Source organism: Alligator mississippiensis, chromosome 1 (assembly GCF_030867095.1).
Source record: "Alligator mississippiensis isolate rAllMis1 chromosome 1, rAllMis1, whole genome shotgun sequence".
NCBI classification, from domain to species: Eukaryota; Metazoa; Chordata; order Crocodylia; family Alligatoridae; genus Alligator; species Alligator mississippiensis.
Genome location: NC_081824.1, coordinates 50,105,354 through 50,122,454, shown reverse-complemented (window position 1 = coordinate 50,122,454; position 17,101 = coordinate 50,105,354). Strand labels below are relative to the sequence as shown.

General features: G+C 40.5%; 1 protein-coding gene across 4 annotated transcripts in view; it reads left to right on the top strand.

Moving 5' to 3' along the window:
* BMP5 (bone morphogenetic protein 5) overlaps positions 1 to 17,101 on the top strand; it is a 109,999-nt gene that overhangs the window by 76,358 nt on the left and 16,540 nt on the right. For 2 of the 4 annotated variants that reach the window (XM_019497007.2, XM_006272661.4), the window contains one exon: positions 2,824 to 17,101. This exon is cut by the window's right edge and continues 16,540 nt beyond it. In XM_019497007.2, the coding sequence (XP_019352552.2) occupies positions 2,824 to 2,973 (150 nt within the window). In that variant the 3' untranslated portion in view covers positions 2,974 to 17,101. The remainder of the gene's footprint in view (positions 1 to 2,823) is intronic. The other 2 variants (XR_009463323.1, XR_009463324.1) reach the window with 2 other exon arrangements.

Sequence of the window (17,101 nt, the reverse complement as noted above, 5' to 3'; positions counted from 1 at the left end):
CCTGGAAAAAGATCTAAGTTGCCTACAGCAGTAAAAAAACTTTCCCAAATAAAATAATTTGAATAGATGTATCTCTTTTACTGAAGTCAGTGAGTAAATGGATATACTCCCACTGACTTCTGAGAAATCAGAGGTAGGCTGATGCAGAAGGATTTTGAAAATCTCAACCTATTTCCATATGCTAGTATCACATTTATTAGAGACTATAAAAATTTTATCAGCACTTCATGGAGTGCAGGTGTGTTTGGATCTAAGGATTTGTTTTGGCAGAATGATCATGTGACTTGACTGAGATCACAGATAGAGTCAGTGTTAGAACCAGGATTCAGCTTCAGGAGCTCCCATGTGACTTAATCCACCACATCCAGCTGCTCCTCATATCACTGAGCTGTCAACTTGATCTTGTGACCCAGACTGGTCAGAATCTATAAAAGCTGTTTAGAAGAGGAGCAGTCTCACTGGCAAATATCCAGAACACAGCTTATGGAGGCCCTAGCATCTTAGCTATCAGCAATGGCACATCTCCTAAAAAAGTAATGGAAATGTCAGCTACATGATTAAAGGGTTCTAGGCATGGGTCTGAGGAGGGAATGAGGGGAGACAGAGAATTCTTGTGCATAGTTTATATGTGCAAACCTGTCCTCATTATAGAGAGGGTTGGAAACTGTACTTTGTAAAAACTGAATGTATCCCTGACAAATATATATGGTTCCTAAAACTGGAGAGCTCGTGGGTGTGGGGTTAGTAGAATCCAGAGGATTATGCAGAGTGAAAATCTGCTTAGAAGAGGAAAATTCTCTCTTTTGTCAATATTTTGCTTTCATTTGTTAAGCAATTTTGAAATGTATGTGTTTAAGCCCTTCCTAAACTGCTACTTCAGGATTTATTATTGCTTATTTTAAAAAATCTTCTCATGGTAACAGTTATTTAAATTTGTTTCCTGATTGACTGTTCTCTGCTGTTTGGCAAAGACTACAGGCTTATAACACTGCTAGGCAGATGGCTATAACAGATTTAGAAAGACTTAACATACAAATGAAACCTATTACTGTTGAAGTCTTCACCCATGCCTCAATAATCTCTTGCCCTTTCTATTATAACTCCCTTCTTTCTGGCCTCCCCAGTTATCAGCCCTTTAGCTTGTGCAGAATATTAGTTCCAACCTTCTTTCAAGTACAAAGAACTTGTTTTTCCCATTCTCAGATATTTCCACTAGATCTGTGTTAGTACTGGGATACTGTTCCAAACTGCTTTCTTTCTGTTTAACCTATTGACCTACTCCAGTCTAACTCATAGAAATCATTATCCATCTATCCCTACATCTTGCACCCATTTCATGACTTGACTCTGCTCCTTCTAAAATCAGTGAAAAAACTGCTCTGGGCTTTAATGAGAGCAGAATTAGGACCATAATTAGGAAGATAATATGGTAAAGATGCTGAAGAAGAATCTTGTTCTTAGTCCCTTTTCAGAATCAAGACGCTCTGGCCAGGTACAGATATTACACATAAACTGGTATAGGTGCTCGGAAACCAGTTAATACTTGTAACTGAATAAAGCTCAATGCATGTAGACTAGTTTAAAAATGGTAGAACCTGGTCTAATATAGACCTGGATCAATGTGTTGTCAGACTTAAGTGATTTATGTTAGATTGGTCTATCAAACCTCTGTACTAGGTCCTCTAGTGACTCAAGTTAGGTCGCAGTCCACTGGCATCCCAGGTACATTTGTGGTCCCCTCTTCCTTCGGCCCCTTGCACTGAAGTGTGTTGTAACTTGGCTCATGTTCAGCCGCTCCCATGAAAAACTTAGCTGGCCCTTCCTCCTGGGTGGTCACAGAGCTGAGGCAGCAAAGCCTCTGTCCCCAGCCTCACATCCTGCCTGTGACAGGGGAGGCAGGATGGATTGGGGAATGGAGGCCCCTGGTGCAGCCCCCTCACCCCCCAGCTGTGCTGGCTTGGGTCTGGGGAAGGGGCTGGGGCAGAGACCTCTGTTCCCACCCCTGCTACCACTGACACCTGGCTGTTGGCAGGGGGGCAGGGCTGGGGAGAGGGGCCATGCTGGCCAACCAGGTGTGGCCAGCTGCTTGGCTGCTCAGTTGGCTTTGGCATTTCCCAACAGGCTGCTGGGCAGTGTGCAGAAGCTTCTGGCTTTGGCCAGTGCAGGCAGTTTGCAAGCTTGCAAACTGGGCAGTTTGCAAGCTTCCTGCCCCCACTGAAGGGCAAACATCTGTTCTGTTCACTTCTGATCTAACCTCAGGTGCTTAGAGTAAAGCGCAAAACTTAGATTGCTTCACCTCAGGGTTTTTGAATCTCTGTGCTTAGCCTCTGTGTGAGAACCTTCACTTCCATGGCATTTGCTATCTGAAATAAATGTCATATGTTCTTCCTTTATCAAGGCTTTGATTCAAGAAAGCATCCAAATTCAGGAAAGTACTTTAGCATGTGCTTAAGTCCTATTGAAGTCAGGGACTTAAGCACGTGGTTCAAGTTAAGCATGCAAGTGCTGTCCTGAGTAGAGATGGCATTACCCCTATGTTTAAGTGCTTCCTGAGTCTAACTCTAACTCTTTTCAAATATCATATGAAAAACAAATTTGTCTCTTGGCTGCTTCTCCTAATTTATCTCTCCATCTCCTGTTATTGCATGGCTCTCACTGCACTTTTGAAATCAGTAGAGCATTCTTGGAGGTAAGCATTGTATGAAAATAGCTATAACTAAAACTTAAAAATGCTGAGAGTTTGGAGAGATATATTTTGCATGGATTTTGGCACAGCACCTTTCTATTTGATATATGAGCTGCTTGTTTTTTCTTTTTTTTCAGGTTCATCTTATGTTTCCTGATCATGTACCCAAGCCATGCTGTGCACCTACAAAACTGAATGCAATCTCAGTGCTTTACTTTGATGATAGTTCTAATGTTATTTTGAAAAAATACAGAAATATGGTGGTTCGTTCATGTGGCTGCCACTAGAATGGAAAAAAAAATCAAAACCAGAGTTTATTCAGACTTATAAGTCAGGATACCATCCTTGCTGCTGAAAAGCCAGCCCTAAACTTATTCAATTTCATGTCATCTCTCATTTAAATGTACAGTTTAATGTATATAGTAGCTTTTATTTATTTAAAGGTATATAGTTTCTTTTGTATGAGCAAAATTTCAAAACAGTTTATTTTATGAGTCACCTTACTTATGTAGTAGAACTTCCAAAGCATATTTTCAATTGATCATGCTGGGATCTATTTCATTCCATTGCAATGTTTTAAGGGAAAACCTTTGTATAGTGTTTTTTTTTTAAGTTAGAAACTCCAGAACTCTTGTGACTGTTTTATATTGTTAAAGGAAATGGAATACATTTGATTAAGTTGTGCCAATGAAAACTATGGTGGGATATTTATTTAGAAGAGTCACAGAGAAAAAAGAAACCTAAATAGAATGCTTGACTAAACATAATTTTTATTATAGAAGTTCTGCTCTATTAGATAAAGTGAAATGTTGAACAGTGTTTGAATAAACAAATGGTAGATAGAACATAGGAACTGGAAGACTGCATATAATTGTTATAACTATTTTCTTTAACAAAATCAGTGTAAATGGAGGAGCATGTTACTTCTTGGCTTGCAGGTTGTAGATTTTGCAAAAGGCTCAAAGCTTCAGGAGTTCTGTAGATAGCCTTTATCTATAACTTTCCAAGTCAACAGTAGAAAAAGCTGAGGTATAATCTTCTTACCTCAAAGACATCATGTTGACCTATTATATGTAACATAACAGATATTTTTTTACTTAACAATGGCACAAAATAAAGAAACACGTGAGTCACCCTACGATACAGGTAAGAGTCACTGTATGTGAAAGGAGAATAGTCATGAAAGAATTGGTTCTTTTTAGCTCTCCTTTCTTGCTGAGTTTGCTAATTTGGTACCCTGAGAGGCATTTAGAAAGATAGAAAATATACTGATGTCCTGCATCAGCTGAGGCCAAAAACGTATCCGTTCATCAAGGCTAGCAACTGACATTACACATAAACTGGTTTAAGTGATCAGAAACTGGTTTAAACCTGTAGCAGAACAAATGTTTAGTGCACATAAACCAGTTTGAAAATGGCTGAAACTGGTTTGAGATAAACCTGGTTGAATGTAGAATCAGACGTAACCGATTTGGCTCAAACACTGGTTTATGCAATGTCTGTCCCAAACCCGTTGCTGGTTTAAGTTAAATCAGAGACCCCCAGCATCCTGTCTCGCTCTCTGGGCTTGGTGGGGCTCTCTGCTCCACAGCAGAGCTGGCCCCTCCCCTCTGCTCCCTGGCTGGAGCTCCGGCAGAGACTTGCAGGCACAGCAACGTCTGCCTGGCTTCCTTCTGCTCTCCCCCTCCCCTCACCACTCTCTGCTAAGCAGGGATCCCCTGTCCCCTCTGCCTTACACAAACACCTCAGCATTAGCTAGCAGGCCACATGCTGGCTACAGTCCATGCTGTGGCAGACAGCAGTGTCAGCTTAGGGCTTTTTGGAGTTAATAAACAGCTCAGCTGGTAATGTCCCTCCCTTCCTTTGTTTAAGAAGAACTTGAAATAATGATAGAGGCTGTTTATTTTCTGATGGGGTGATAAATGCTGGTAACAGAGCTTATAAAGGCTGTGTTATCAAGGCAGGGCACTCTCCCTAATCCTGCTGAGGCCTGGCCTCAGCTCAGCTCTGTGAAGGGAAGGGAAGGCTGCTGTAGTGCCCCCTCAGCTTCTAGCCTGAGCCACTGCAGGCATGTGCCTGCATGTCTGGGTTGTCTGTGAAATTACAAAGTGATTTAGCCTGGCCAGATAGGTAAACTGACCTGCAAAGATTAAATCAATTCAGGCTCAGGCTTTTTGAATGTCTGTCTCCCTAGCCTTAGTAATTTATCTTTGCTAATGGCCTCAGATGTTTCATAGGAAGTTGAATGAAGCCCCTGTTGCCATTTGGCCATTGTGGGTAATTTTTCTTCCTGGTATGATTTCTAATACAGTAGACCCCTGATTTACGCAAGTATTGCATTCCGGGGGAATTTCTTGTAAGTCAAATTCATGTAAGTTGGAACAACTTTCCCATAGGAAATAATAAAATAGTGAGGGGTTGCATACCCCAGACATACCTTAGTCATAGCATTTTTTTCCCCTTTTCTCAGCAGAATTGCCTTTAGGAGGCGCATCTAGCATCTCACCTATGCATCTTGAGATGCCGCTACCACAATGGCAGCACAATGGCGGCACAGCTCTGCTTGATTCCACCTGCAAATCTTACAAGGCGTTTGCATATATATGTATGTATATATGCAAACCTTGTGCATGTTGAGGGGCATTTTTCAATCCAGACCCTAATAAAAAATCATGGAAATATGAGACACGCGTAAGTCGGAATCGCGTAAATCGGGGGTCTACTGTAGTTAGAGAGTAGTTTAAAACCCAAAGGTATGAGATTTAACAGGTGTTTCTAATTTGTTTAGAATTAACTATCATAGCTGGTATATTCTTACTACTTATATAAATATGAAGTCCATTTTTGAATCTTGCTTACTTTTTGCCTGCAACATCCTGTACCAGTTTCACAATTACACATTGTATGATTTTTTTTCCATTTATAGTTTTTGAAATTACCACCTTTTAATTTTATTAATGTGTCCTTTTTTAGTGTTATAAGGACAATAGAAGCTACTAATCTGCCTTCTTGACACCATTCATTATTTTATAGGCTTTATCATGAATCAGCTCAATAGAAAAACTGCTATATTAAAGAAGTTCTTAAAGCGTTATTTAAATTACTAAGAAACATCCAGTTCATACCATATTATGTCTGTTCAAGTAAATCCAGTTTTGCTGTGGTTATTTAATGCATAGTCCACAGAACAAGTGATTATGTGTGTACATGTGTGTGTGTGCATTTTTGTTTTTTGTCTTCCTGCCTTTCTTTCTTTCTTTCTTTCTTTCTTTCCACAAATTAATTTATTTTATCTTCCTGTTGGAAAATTCCCTTAAGTTTTTTGTTAAATGTCCATTTACTTTTTGAAAAACTAAAAGGTTTTTTTATTCAGATATTTCCTCAAATCATTACACTTCAATTATTATTTTATACTTAATTTGCTTCTATACCTATGCCTAATTGCAATGTACATATAATAATGTATATTCATGAAATTTCTGCAGTAAATTACTGTTTGGGCCATTAGATAATTGCACTTAAATTGCATAAGTAATTCCTTCAAAAAAGTTTTGGGTTTGTTTATGGATGAGGTAGATGATTATGTTGTTTTAAATCCAATTTATTCTAAATAGAATTTGATGGAAACTGAATTTTGGGTACATTAAGTAATATATTTTGAATAATGGTGTACCATTTTAAGAACAAGAAACTGAAGATTATATTATTCTTTAAAATTTGATGTTGGAATATATTTCTATATTTGAAGATATAATAAACTTGTAATACTAGTTTATTATCTCATGGTTTTTGATTCTGAGCCACAGAGTAATAGAATATCAAATTTGTGTTTTTATAAAGCCAGAAAGAAAAAGAATGTGACAATGTGGATAGCCTATGCTGTATTTCACATCTTTTATTAGAGACATTTGTTGCACAATTATTATATTATATTCTCTTCATTACTTTATTTTTCTTTTTATTACTTTAAAGGCATAATATTTAGCAGAACCATATACAGTGTATATTCAGGTTATACAACTCTCTATTAACTATTAAAACTTGGGTCAGAAAAAGGAAGGATGAAACAAAATGTTCCAGAAATTTCTTAAAATACTTCAGTGTCTTGCAGAGAAGGAACAGTTGACAAACAATATTTTCATGTGTGCCAAAAAAAGTATACACGGCCCTTTGGGTTTTAAAACACCTTCTTCCTATAATAGCTAATATAAAACTTTTCACATTTCTGTAAGTTTTAAAGATATTTATGTAACATTTTTTGTAAAAAAATTACTAAAATTATTCTATTCCTATTTGGGATTCAGAAGGGAGCTTTATCATGTTTTAATAAGCTGAAGCTTTCTTCATCTTTACAGACTAGGGTTCAGGAGGGAAAGGGGATCTGTCAGCACTGGCTATCCAGTATCTCAAAGATCTAAACACAAAAAGAGTAAAAAGTACTATATTTCTACCAGATTAATTTCTTTTTTATCAGTCAGATCCTCTTTATATTAATCATAAAGCTAAAATCACATACAGGTAATAATACAACTGTATGCATAATTAAGGGACTTCAGTTTATTTCTAGAAGACCTGTACTTTTATTTCTTAGCTGCATTCACCCTGTGTAAATTGAGGTTACATTCCAGTGTTGCACCATTCTGTAAAAATCAAATCCATATAAAACAGAATATTGACTGAAAACAAGAGCTACATAATGATACATTAATAAATGGATGTTGAGATGGATGACACCAACCAATATGATATTTTTTCAGCCTCTTTACTGCACGTCTAGCAGTAAATACTATTCCTGAAGAAGACTGGTTATCTAATCATGTCCTCAAAATAATTGTTTCTGCAGTTGCCTCTTTGGATGCTGCAGTTGATTTCCCATCTTTAGCCTGTGTTTGCTGTACCTCCTGTACTTTACTATTAGTTCTTAGGTAGGCGCTGTCCATGTGCAAACTCTGTCAAATAGCTAAAATATCTATAAGACACTGTGTTCTTTGGCTTTGCTTGAATGTCTTTTTTTTTCTTTTGCAGAATTGTCCCATATAGTGGCTATATAAGGTACATTATTTAATAACTTTTATAAAACCCCCAAACAAATTTGGGGGTCATGTTAAGTGCTGTATAACTATATCATACAATGGCAATCCCTAGTTCCTCCCAAATTATGCTACACTGGTGCTAACATACAATTGCTACTTTTGTAGGCTGTTAGCTGCATTTTATTTGTAATCTAACATGTCTAACTTGAAGTAGGTCTAATTGTGGTATACGCTGTCAATATTTCTTGTATTCTTTTTCCTGGCACCTAATTCTTGGAATACTAACTTAGGTCAATAAGTTTTGATGCAGACAAAGATGATTTTAGTTTTTTACCCATAAGTCTCTGTGCCGATGATCCCAATAACATGTTTTTAAACATTCATCCTGAATAGTCATTCATTCTAAATATGATTCCCCTGAAGCCAGAGCCATTTAAATGTAGTTTTTTTTCCAATCTGTAGTGACTTTTCTGCTCTCACATTCAACTGTGCATAGTAAAAAAATTGTCAAGTGGTGCTTACAAATGAGCCATTTGAGAATTACAAATAGCATCTGTTACTGGCTCCTCTGCAGTCACATGACCTGCAAATTGTGATAAATCATGTGTTATTTCCTACTCAACATCTCATGCAAGAGTTTCATTTAAAATATAAGAGTATTAAGACATATTCTTCCCATTTTAAATAACATAGGTCAGCATCAGCCTAGGGCCAAAGGTAATTAGGAATGCCATGTGAATTGGATAGTTGTTTTGATTCTCTTTCTTGTCTTATTAGAGATTATGCAGTTCGATAATTTGGATGACAGCACGTATTCCTAGCCAACTAGACACTTTGAGCTCTATTTCTCCACTTTTTAATAATCAGGTAGGCTTAATAATTGTAATTCTTACCTAATGCTTTACCTCTGCAGATCTCAGAATGCTTTATGAAAATGTTATCTCAATTTTATGGATAAGAAAAAACAGATCTTGAGAGGTAAAGTAATGTGCCATGTGTTAACTTGCAAGCCTCTGGCAATCTAAAGAATAAGACGATGTCTCCTGTCCAAGTTTAGGGCTGTATTCATTAAGCAAAATAACCCCGTATTTATATATGCATTTCAAGCTCCTCTTTCTGCAGCTTCTAAGACTTATTAATTATAGGCACACTTAAAACTTATCTAGACAAGCATTTCATGCTTCCTGTTCAATTTTTAAAAATCTAGGATCACTCTCACTCCTGCTTTTTCCTCATGTTTGACAGAAAGCTTAATAGTGAATTAAGGAAACCTGTGAGAGGGGATCTTGGGGACAGATGTTGGCTGGAGGTTGTATGTCGGCACATTTCCTATGGAACTCCTTCAGTAGAGAATGAAAGTGAAGCTGGGCTGAAGCAGCTGTGAAGTCTTAGGGGCTCTGCACAGTGTATCTTGCTCTTCTGTGAAAACAAACTGATCCTGAGCCTGAGGAGAACTGTTGATTGGTCTGCTGAGGTGCAAATGCTCCAAGGAGAAAACAGAGGGGATCCTAGTGCTGTCTTCTATGCCTTTGACCTGACCTCTTTATGGTAATGGCAAATGTGGTCCCAGAAATGAGGAGTTTTGCTACTGAATTTCACAGAGATTGAAAACGGAACAAGATCAGATAGAGAAACATAGTATTTATATTGAAATACAAAACACTGATCCACTTCAATAGCTTCCAGATATTAATATCTGCTACCTTTATCAACAGTGCCCACATCATATATATATACACAGGAAAACACATTTCTTTCTTTTGGGCCAACTACATTTCTATCAATTTAATTCATTTTAAAAATCAGTTGTTCTCCTTTAACCTCTGAAAGTGCTTTTCTTCCTAGCCTTCTCTGTGTTTTATCTGTTTTATTATTCAGACCTAACAACTCCCGCAGGAAATGCTCTTGCCTAGACTGTGTTTCAGAAACAGAAGAAAGACAGGGCCTGCCAAGTCAGTTACTTGTTTAAGTAGGATGTTCAGCTTAAATAAGTCTGTTTTCTTACTTTTCCTTTTCCCTTTGGACATATTTGGGAAGCATCTTGGTTCATCATCTATGTATAAGATCTTCAGGGTAAAAATTACAACAAAATGCAAGCCATTCCAGGATCTGAATGATACTAAAGCTTTTAGCAACCAGAAGAAAATAAGAAAGTGAATGGATGGCATCTTCATACAAACAACCTGGAAATACAGAATCATAGCACAGCATAGATTACACGCAGCATCTTAATTAAAACAATAAGATTCCTAGTTTTGGACTAAGTTTTGAATTCAGTTTTGCCTTGTCACTGAAACCATTCACAATTTATTCATTATAGTTGAAGAGAAGTATCATTATTAATCTAATAAACAGAACAAAATTAAAAGGATTGTTAATAGATAAAGCATCAAAGTATTGCATTACTTTGGATGGAAAGCGTCTGGCTGCAAAGCCACAGAAAGTCCATCAATGTCCATGATGGTATTCCTGATTTATTTTAAAATAACTGAGATAAGAATTTGGTCTACAACATTTCTGGAGTATGTTTCTTCTTCAGTTTGCATTCCCAAAAGCAAAGTGCTTGTCTTATTTGGGGGTGTGTGGGATGCAAGGAAATACAGTACTTCCTTTCTGATGTTGGGTAAATCACTTTGTGCATCCAGTGCACTCAACTTCTCAAAGGTTTTTCGCTACAAGGTAGGCACCTAAATATCTGTGAGGTTGAGGGCCCTGTTTTTCTGTTTGTAAAATGATAACAAGACACTTGAATATGATAGCAATGGGCGATATAAGTGTACCTAGAAAAATTGCATAAGTAAAGCATAGCCTATACATAGTTTCATAGTAGTTAGGGTCAGAAGGGACCTGATCAGATCATCTAGCCTGACCCCTGCCACAGGCAGGAATGAATGCTAGGTTCACAAGACCCCAGACAGGTGATCATCCAACCTCCTCTTGAATTTGCCCAAGGTAGGGGCGAGGACCACTTCCCTGGGAAGTTGGTTCCAGATTTTGACCACCCTAACTGTAAAAAATTGCCTTCTGATCTCCAACCTAAACCTATTCTCCATCAGCATATTACCATTGTTCCTTGTCACCCCAGGTGGTGCTGGGGAGAAAAGGGCTCTACCTATTTGCTGTTGATCTCCCCTGATGAGTTTGTAGGCAGCCACCAGGTCCCCCCTCAGCCTCCTCTTGCTGAGGCTGAACAGGTTCAGGTCCCTCAGTCTCTCCTCATAGGGCCTGTCCTGCTGCCCTCTCACCAACCAGGTGACCCTCCTCTGAACCCTTTCCAGGCTGGCCACATCCCACTTGAAGTGCGGTGCCCAGTACTGGATGCAGTACTCCAATTGCGGCCTGACCAATGTCGCATAGAAGGGGAGTATCACCTCTCTGGACTGACTTGAGATGCACCTTTGGATGCATGACAAGGTAAGGCTGGCCTGGCTGGCTGCGGTCTGGCATTGGCGGCTCATGTTCATCTTGGGGTCAATAATGACTCCAAAATCCCTTTCCGCCTCTGTGGTTTCAAGAAGGGAACTCCCCAGCCTGTATGTATGCTGTGGATTCCTTCTCCCAAGGTGCAGCACCCTGCATTTGTCTACATAATTTTTAAAATTTCACCATTAGAAAATTGCACCTTAAACGCATCTAAGAGTTTCTTTCTGAATCTTATTTCCTTCTTTTTACATATATATCTAATTCTGTTAATTTTGTAACATCCAAACCAACTCCTTTCCCTTGCGGTTCTTATGCCGCAAGTACTGGGTGACATTTGTGCCCAAAGATGTATTTGGTCAAGCTTATACATATCTGTTTCTCTTAACCAATCCTTATGAGTTTGTTTTTTCAGCCTCTGAATTAAATATGCTTCTGTTTACTGAACGCTCTGCACATTATCAGAATCTTTCTTGAAGAGACTTGCCCAGTGTCCCAGGGGCAACGGGGTTAGAGGGAAACCCCGGCCCAGAGCCAGAGGAAACGCTCACTTATGCTTTGCAGGAGGTGAGAGCTGTAGCGGCGTGCAGGCCGGGAAACCACCCGCAAGGCTTGTTAGTCACGCTTTCATACAGCTGGAGCGGAGTGACGTCAGAGAGAGGCGCCGCTTGACAGAAATAAAATGCAGCCCCAAAGGCAGAGGGGGTGCGCTGCAGGAGGATGCGAGGCCCGTAGGGAAGCCCGAGACCGGAACTGGGCACCTGCATGGGGTCTTTGCCTTGGACCGCATAGGCTGCAGCAGCGCCGGGAGTGGCGGAGGCTGGGAGAGCCGCGGCCACGAGGAAGAGCGGCGAAATTGACGATAGAGCCAGCAGAGGCACCGAGGAGGAACCCGGAGAGAGGGCCAGCTTGAACCACCGGAGAGGTAGCCGGGGAAGAGCCAGCAGGAACTCTGGTGAGGGAACCGGGGAAGAGCCGGCAGGAACCACTGGTGAGGGAACCAGGGAAGAGCCGGCAGAGACGCTGGTGAGGGCATCGGGAAAGAAGCCCGCAGGGGCGAGAGGGCCCAGGACACGCAGTCCTCGGGCCAGGGACAAGGAGCAGAAGTTCCGCGACCGAAGGTGGCATTGGCCAGGGTGTAGGGGAGGTCGGAGCCCCGTGAGAACCCACCCAGGGGCATTTTGGCACTGGAGGCCGCAGAGAGGGGGGCCCCCCTGCTGTGGGCCCAGCTGAGACCTCAGTCGGCGAGTTCTGGGGATCTGCCACAGGCTCCCGGGGCACACTCCGGGGACCTTCCAGTGAGGCCGGGGCAGATCCAGTTAGCCGCCTGTGCAAGAGTTGCCCGAGAACGCCTTCTTGAGCAGAGACGGGCACACCCAGAATTGAATATAATACCCCACTTGACTTATTACTACCATTTACCTTGTGTCATCATTAGCATCAGTGAAATCTTTATGCAGATGTAAAATTGTCACAAACTGATTTTTTCCCTTACAAGACATGTAGCTAAATAATGATGCAGAGAGCTACATTAACTTCATAGCACTACTTTTACAAATAACCAGATAGTGTGATTGCTCTATCAGTGCGCTTATTCAGAGTCAACAGAAGCAAAGTCACCTCTCCTTCCATAATTCAGTCTTTAACCCATTTAATTTCCTCTTAAGATTTTCACATTTAGAGGTCAGTCCATCAGGTTTCCAAAGGTTTTAAGAATATGGTTGTGAAAAATGCAGGCATGCCTATATGATTACATGACTTCTACTTCTGCACAGATGTTCAGAGGAAGAAAATTAGACAGGCCTGTAGGCAAATTGAGGGAAAGAAGATGATGAAGGCAGAAATGATATAAGAAACTTTTTTGGCACAAAGAGAGCTATACATGGAGAACAGAGGTGCAGAGATAGCCACAGATGGCTTTATCTCTTGGTTTGGTTTCTGGCTATCTAAAACCCATTTGTTTTGTCTCTTTTCCTGTAATTAGTTTACTCAGAGCATCCCAAGGAATAAAATGCCTTAAGGAGGAACATGGGTGGCCTGAATAATATTTTCTTTTAAATTCTTCAGTCTGCTAAGTCGCTCTGGATGCCTGCTATGGTGAACAGGGATTTATTTTCCATGTATGTATGCAGGTATTTATAGCATGTTCATCAACATGGTATCTGAACACTTAAAAGAAGGTGCAAAGTAGTGCTATTCATTTGTTCCAACTGCTCCTCTCTATACTACACTGACACTTTACCAAATCAAACCTTTACTTTGTTGAACACAGTTTCTTCTCTGCTTCCAGACCCTTTCACTTTTCTGTTCCTGACTTGTATATATTTGTCCATTGATGCTTGTGTCTCCATGCTTCCTTTACGTCGGGGGTGGCTAACCTATAGCACCTGTACCACAAGAAGCATGGGCAATCTCTGTATGTGGCATATGACAGTTCAGGGAGGGGACAGGCTGCACAGTGGCAGGTAAGGCAGGAAGCAGAAAGCAGAGCAGCAGATCAGACAAAGAGAGGGAACTGGAGTGGCACTTAGAGAGGGGGCAGGGCTAATTTGTGGCATGCCTGCCAAAAAGGTTGGCCCCCACTGCTCTATGTCATCAATAATATCAGGCTTGTCTACCTGTTCCTTATTTTCTCATACAAATGTCTCTGAAGTGTTGTCTCTGTTGTTCTTGAACTCAGCCATACAGGCCTCTCTCTTCAGGACCTCATTAAAGGGGTTCCAGCATTAACCTGGAAATGTAGTGTTCAAATATATGCAAGTGAAAAATATAACAAAAAAAATTATCCTCATTTCTTTCATCCTACCTTTACCTGTCGCAATAAAAACCTTTATACTACACTGGTAGTATCTATTGTTCTAGAACAGCTTACCAAAAAATGCTTCAGAATTTTTTTACTGTATTTGCTATAGCTGGATTAAATAGAAATATTGCAAATCTCATCTCTTCAGTCCTTCACTGGCCCTTTCTACAAAATATACTATGGGGGTGTTTCTGGGGTACTGTACATATTACTCTGAGAAGTTGCTTATTTTAGGGTATCTCTCTTTTTATCTGTTTTATTTCTGTGTATTATTTGCATTCAGGCATAGTGTAAATGTGTCTGTTGGAGCAGAAGATAGCATATCTTCGAAAGTCTATAACTAATATGTGAACAACAGTTGTTCATACAAAGAAGTTGAGTTCAATTAATTGGTATAGGCATTTAGTTATCCCTCAGATAAAGAAATGCCCCTGGATTCTGTGGTTTGTATTTGTATCTCTGAGTTAGTTAGAAGACACACGTAGGCAGGTAAATTCATACGTAACTATAAATCTGAGCCCAGCTTCTTCTTGGTAGTGTATAGAATATAGTGAGCATAATACACTTTCTCTTTGTAAAATATACATACAGCTGTAGAGACTTTAAACTGGATAAATTACATTAATCTATGGGGTGGCTGAGCAAAGGTGTACTAGACACATGCATCTACATCACAATCCACGTTTGTCAAGATGTTGGTTACAAAGGACCAACTCACAGGATCATCATAAAATTTTAGTTTATTAGATGGATGCAAAAGTCAGATTATAAACCTTGGGGCTGATCTCCTGAAACACACACACATTCACACACACTCACAGTAGCTAGCTATGGACAGTAAGCACCGGTGTCAAGATATACCTATCCCCAAGCACTGGAATCTGCCGTCAATGGCCAGTTGGGGCTTCTTTCAGTGCGATATTGCTACAGAAGTGGGTCGCTGGCTGGTTCTTCTGGCTGGGCAGGCAGGGTGCTGGTCAGGTCAAAGAGGGCACCATTGGGGGTCATTCTTCACTGCCTTTTATCCCTCTCTGGCAGACTTTGGTGACTCCCCAATTTTCAGGCTTACCCAATCCAGGGGTTATTGACCTTGTGGGACACCCCCCTTGCTGGTTGCTGGATGGAAGCTGTCAGCCCCAGGGGTCGTGTCTGCAGGTACACACAGTCTTGGGAGTCCATTGATGAAGTTTGATTAATTCACTGCTGTGATGAATAGGGCTCTGGGGGCAGTTGATTGAGGGGGGGGGGAGGGTATTTAGTCCCAAGAGTCGGTCTTTGGCATTGATTAGTTCAAACTGGGGCTTCTGTACCTTCAACAGTGAAGTTTCAGGGAGTTGCTGATTCTGTATTGATCCTTTCCTCTCCTTAGTGTGTGGTTTCATAGGTGTTAATTGCCACTCATTAATTTGTTATCCTGTCTAGCTACTATGTTATGCAATCAATCAAGATTCATTCAGGGACCCACCCGCTCCATACAGAGAAGCTGTGGTTTGATTCCTGCCCCTGCTAACATTGTTACATGGTACAACTTACTTTTAAACTTAAAGTACATTTGTTACAAAGTTAAAAAGCATAGAATATAAAACATAAAAAGGTGAAATACCATGGCACATACAACAAATAGACCAAATACAATGCGGGGGGGACATACTGATGCAGAATACTATTTAATACCCATAAAAGCATCTACAACTTATATTTTATTAAAAGTACAACTTATTTTCTATAAAAAATAATAATAATGTAATAAAAGAAGAAGAGGGAGGAAGGAAGAAAAGGTAGAAAAGAGAAATCATCCCCAAAAGGGGGAAAATACTGCAAAAGGGGCTTTTTGCCAAATGGAGGGGCTTCACATTGGAGGCGGGGCAGGCAAAAAAAGGGTTTCTTACTACAAGGACAGATGTGTAAAGATGGCAAAAGTTGCAGGCCTGTTAGTTCTGTAGCTCATGAAAATCCACTAGCATTGGGAAACAGCTTTTTAGATCACTGTAATTTATAGCCCTTGTCCTCTTCTTTGAGAGAGAGCTTTTATAAGTGAATGGTTACATGATAGAAGAATTCACCTGTCACCCCTGTTTCTACTCTGCCTTGCATGTGCTTTTCTAATTTGGCTGCTAATTGGAATCTTGTGGAAATACCACAAAATAGGGTAGCATGATACTTCTTTTCCTGTCTTTCTAGCTGGGTCCTAAAATCCTCCAAGGATGGAGCTTCCACCACATCTCTGGGTCACCTGTTCATGTTTTACTACCCTCCTAGTGAGAAAATTCTTCCTAATATCTAACCTAAACTTCCCTTGCTGCAACTTGAGACTGTTGCTCCTTGTTCTGTTATCTCTCACCACTGAGAACAGTCTAGCTCCATCTTATTTCAAAACCCCCTTCACATAGTCAAAGGCTGCTATTACATCCCCTCTGTCTTCTCTTCTATAGACTAAATAAGCTTAGTACCCTCAGTCTTTCCCCATAAGTCATGTGCCCTAGCCCCCTCACCATTTTTGTTACCCTCCACTGGACTCTCTCCATGTTGTCCACATCTTTTCTATAGTGAGGGACCCAAAACTGAATACAGTACTCTAGGTGTGGCCTCACCAGTGCTCTTTAGAGGAGAATAATCACTTCCATTAACCTACTGGGAACACACCTTCAAATGCAGCCCAGGATGCCATTAGCCTTCTTGGCAACAAGGGCACACTGCTGGCTCATATTCAGCTTATTTTTCACTGTAACCCTCAAGTCCTTTTCTGCAGAGCTGCTGCCCAGCCAGTCATCCCCCAGCCTGTACTGGCACATGACTTTGTTCTGTCTTAAGTGCAGGACTTTGCACATGTCCTTGTTGAACCTCATGAGATTTCTTTTGGCCCAAACCTCCAATTTATCTAAGTCACTCTGAATCCTAGCCGTATACTCCAGTGCATCTACAATTCCCCCTGAGCTTGGTGTCATCTGTAAACTTTCTGAGGGTACCCTCTATGAGGTCTTCCAGGTCATTGATGAAGACATTGAACAAAACTGGCCCCAGCACCGACCCCTGCAGCACTCCACTTGATACTGGCTGCCAACTAGACATTGAGGCATTGATTACTACTTTCTGAGCCTGATGCTCCAGCCAGTTTTTATCCATCTTACTGTGTGTCCACTGGTCTCTCCACATCCACAG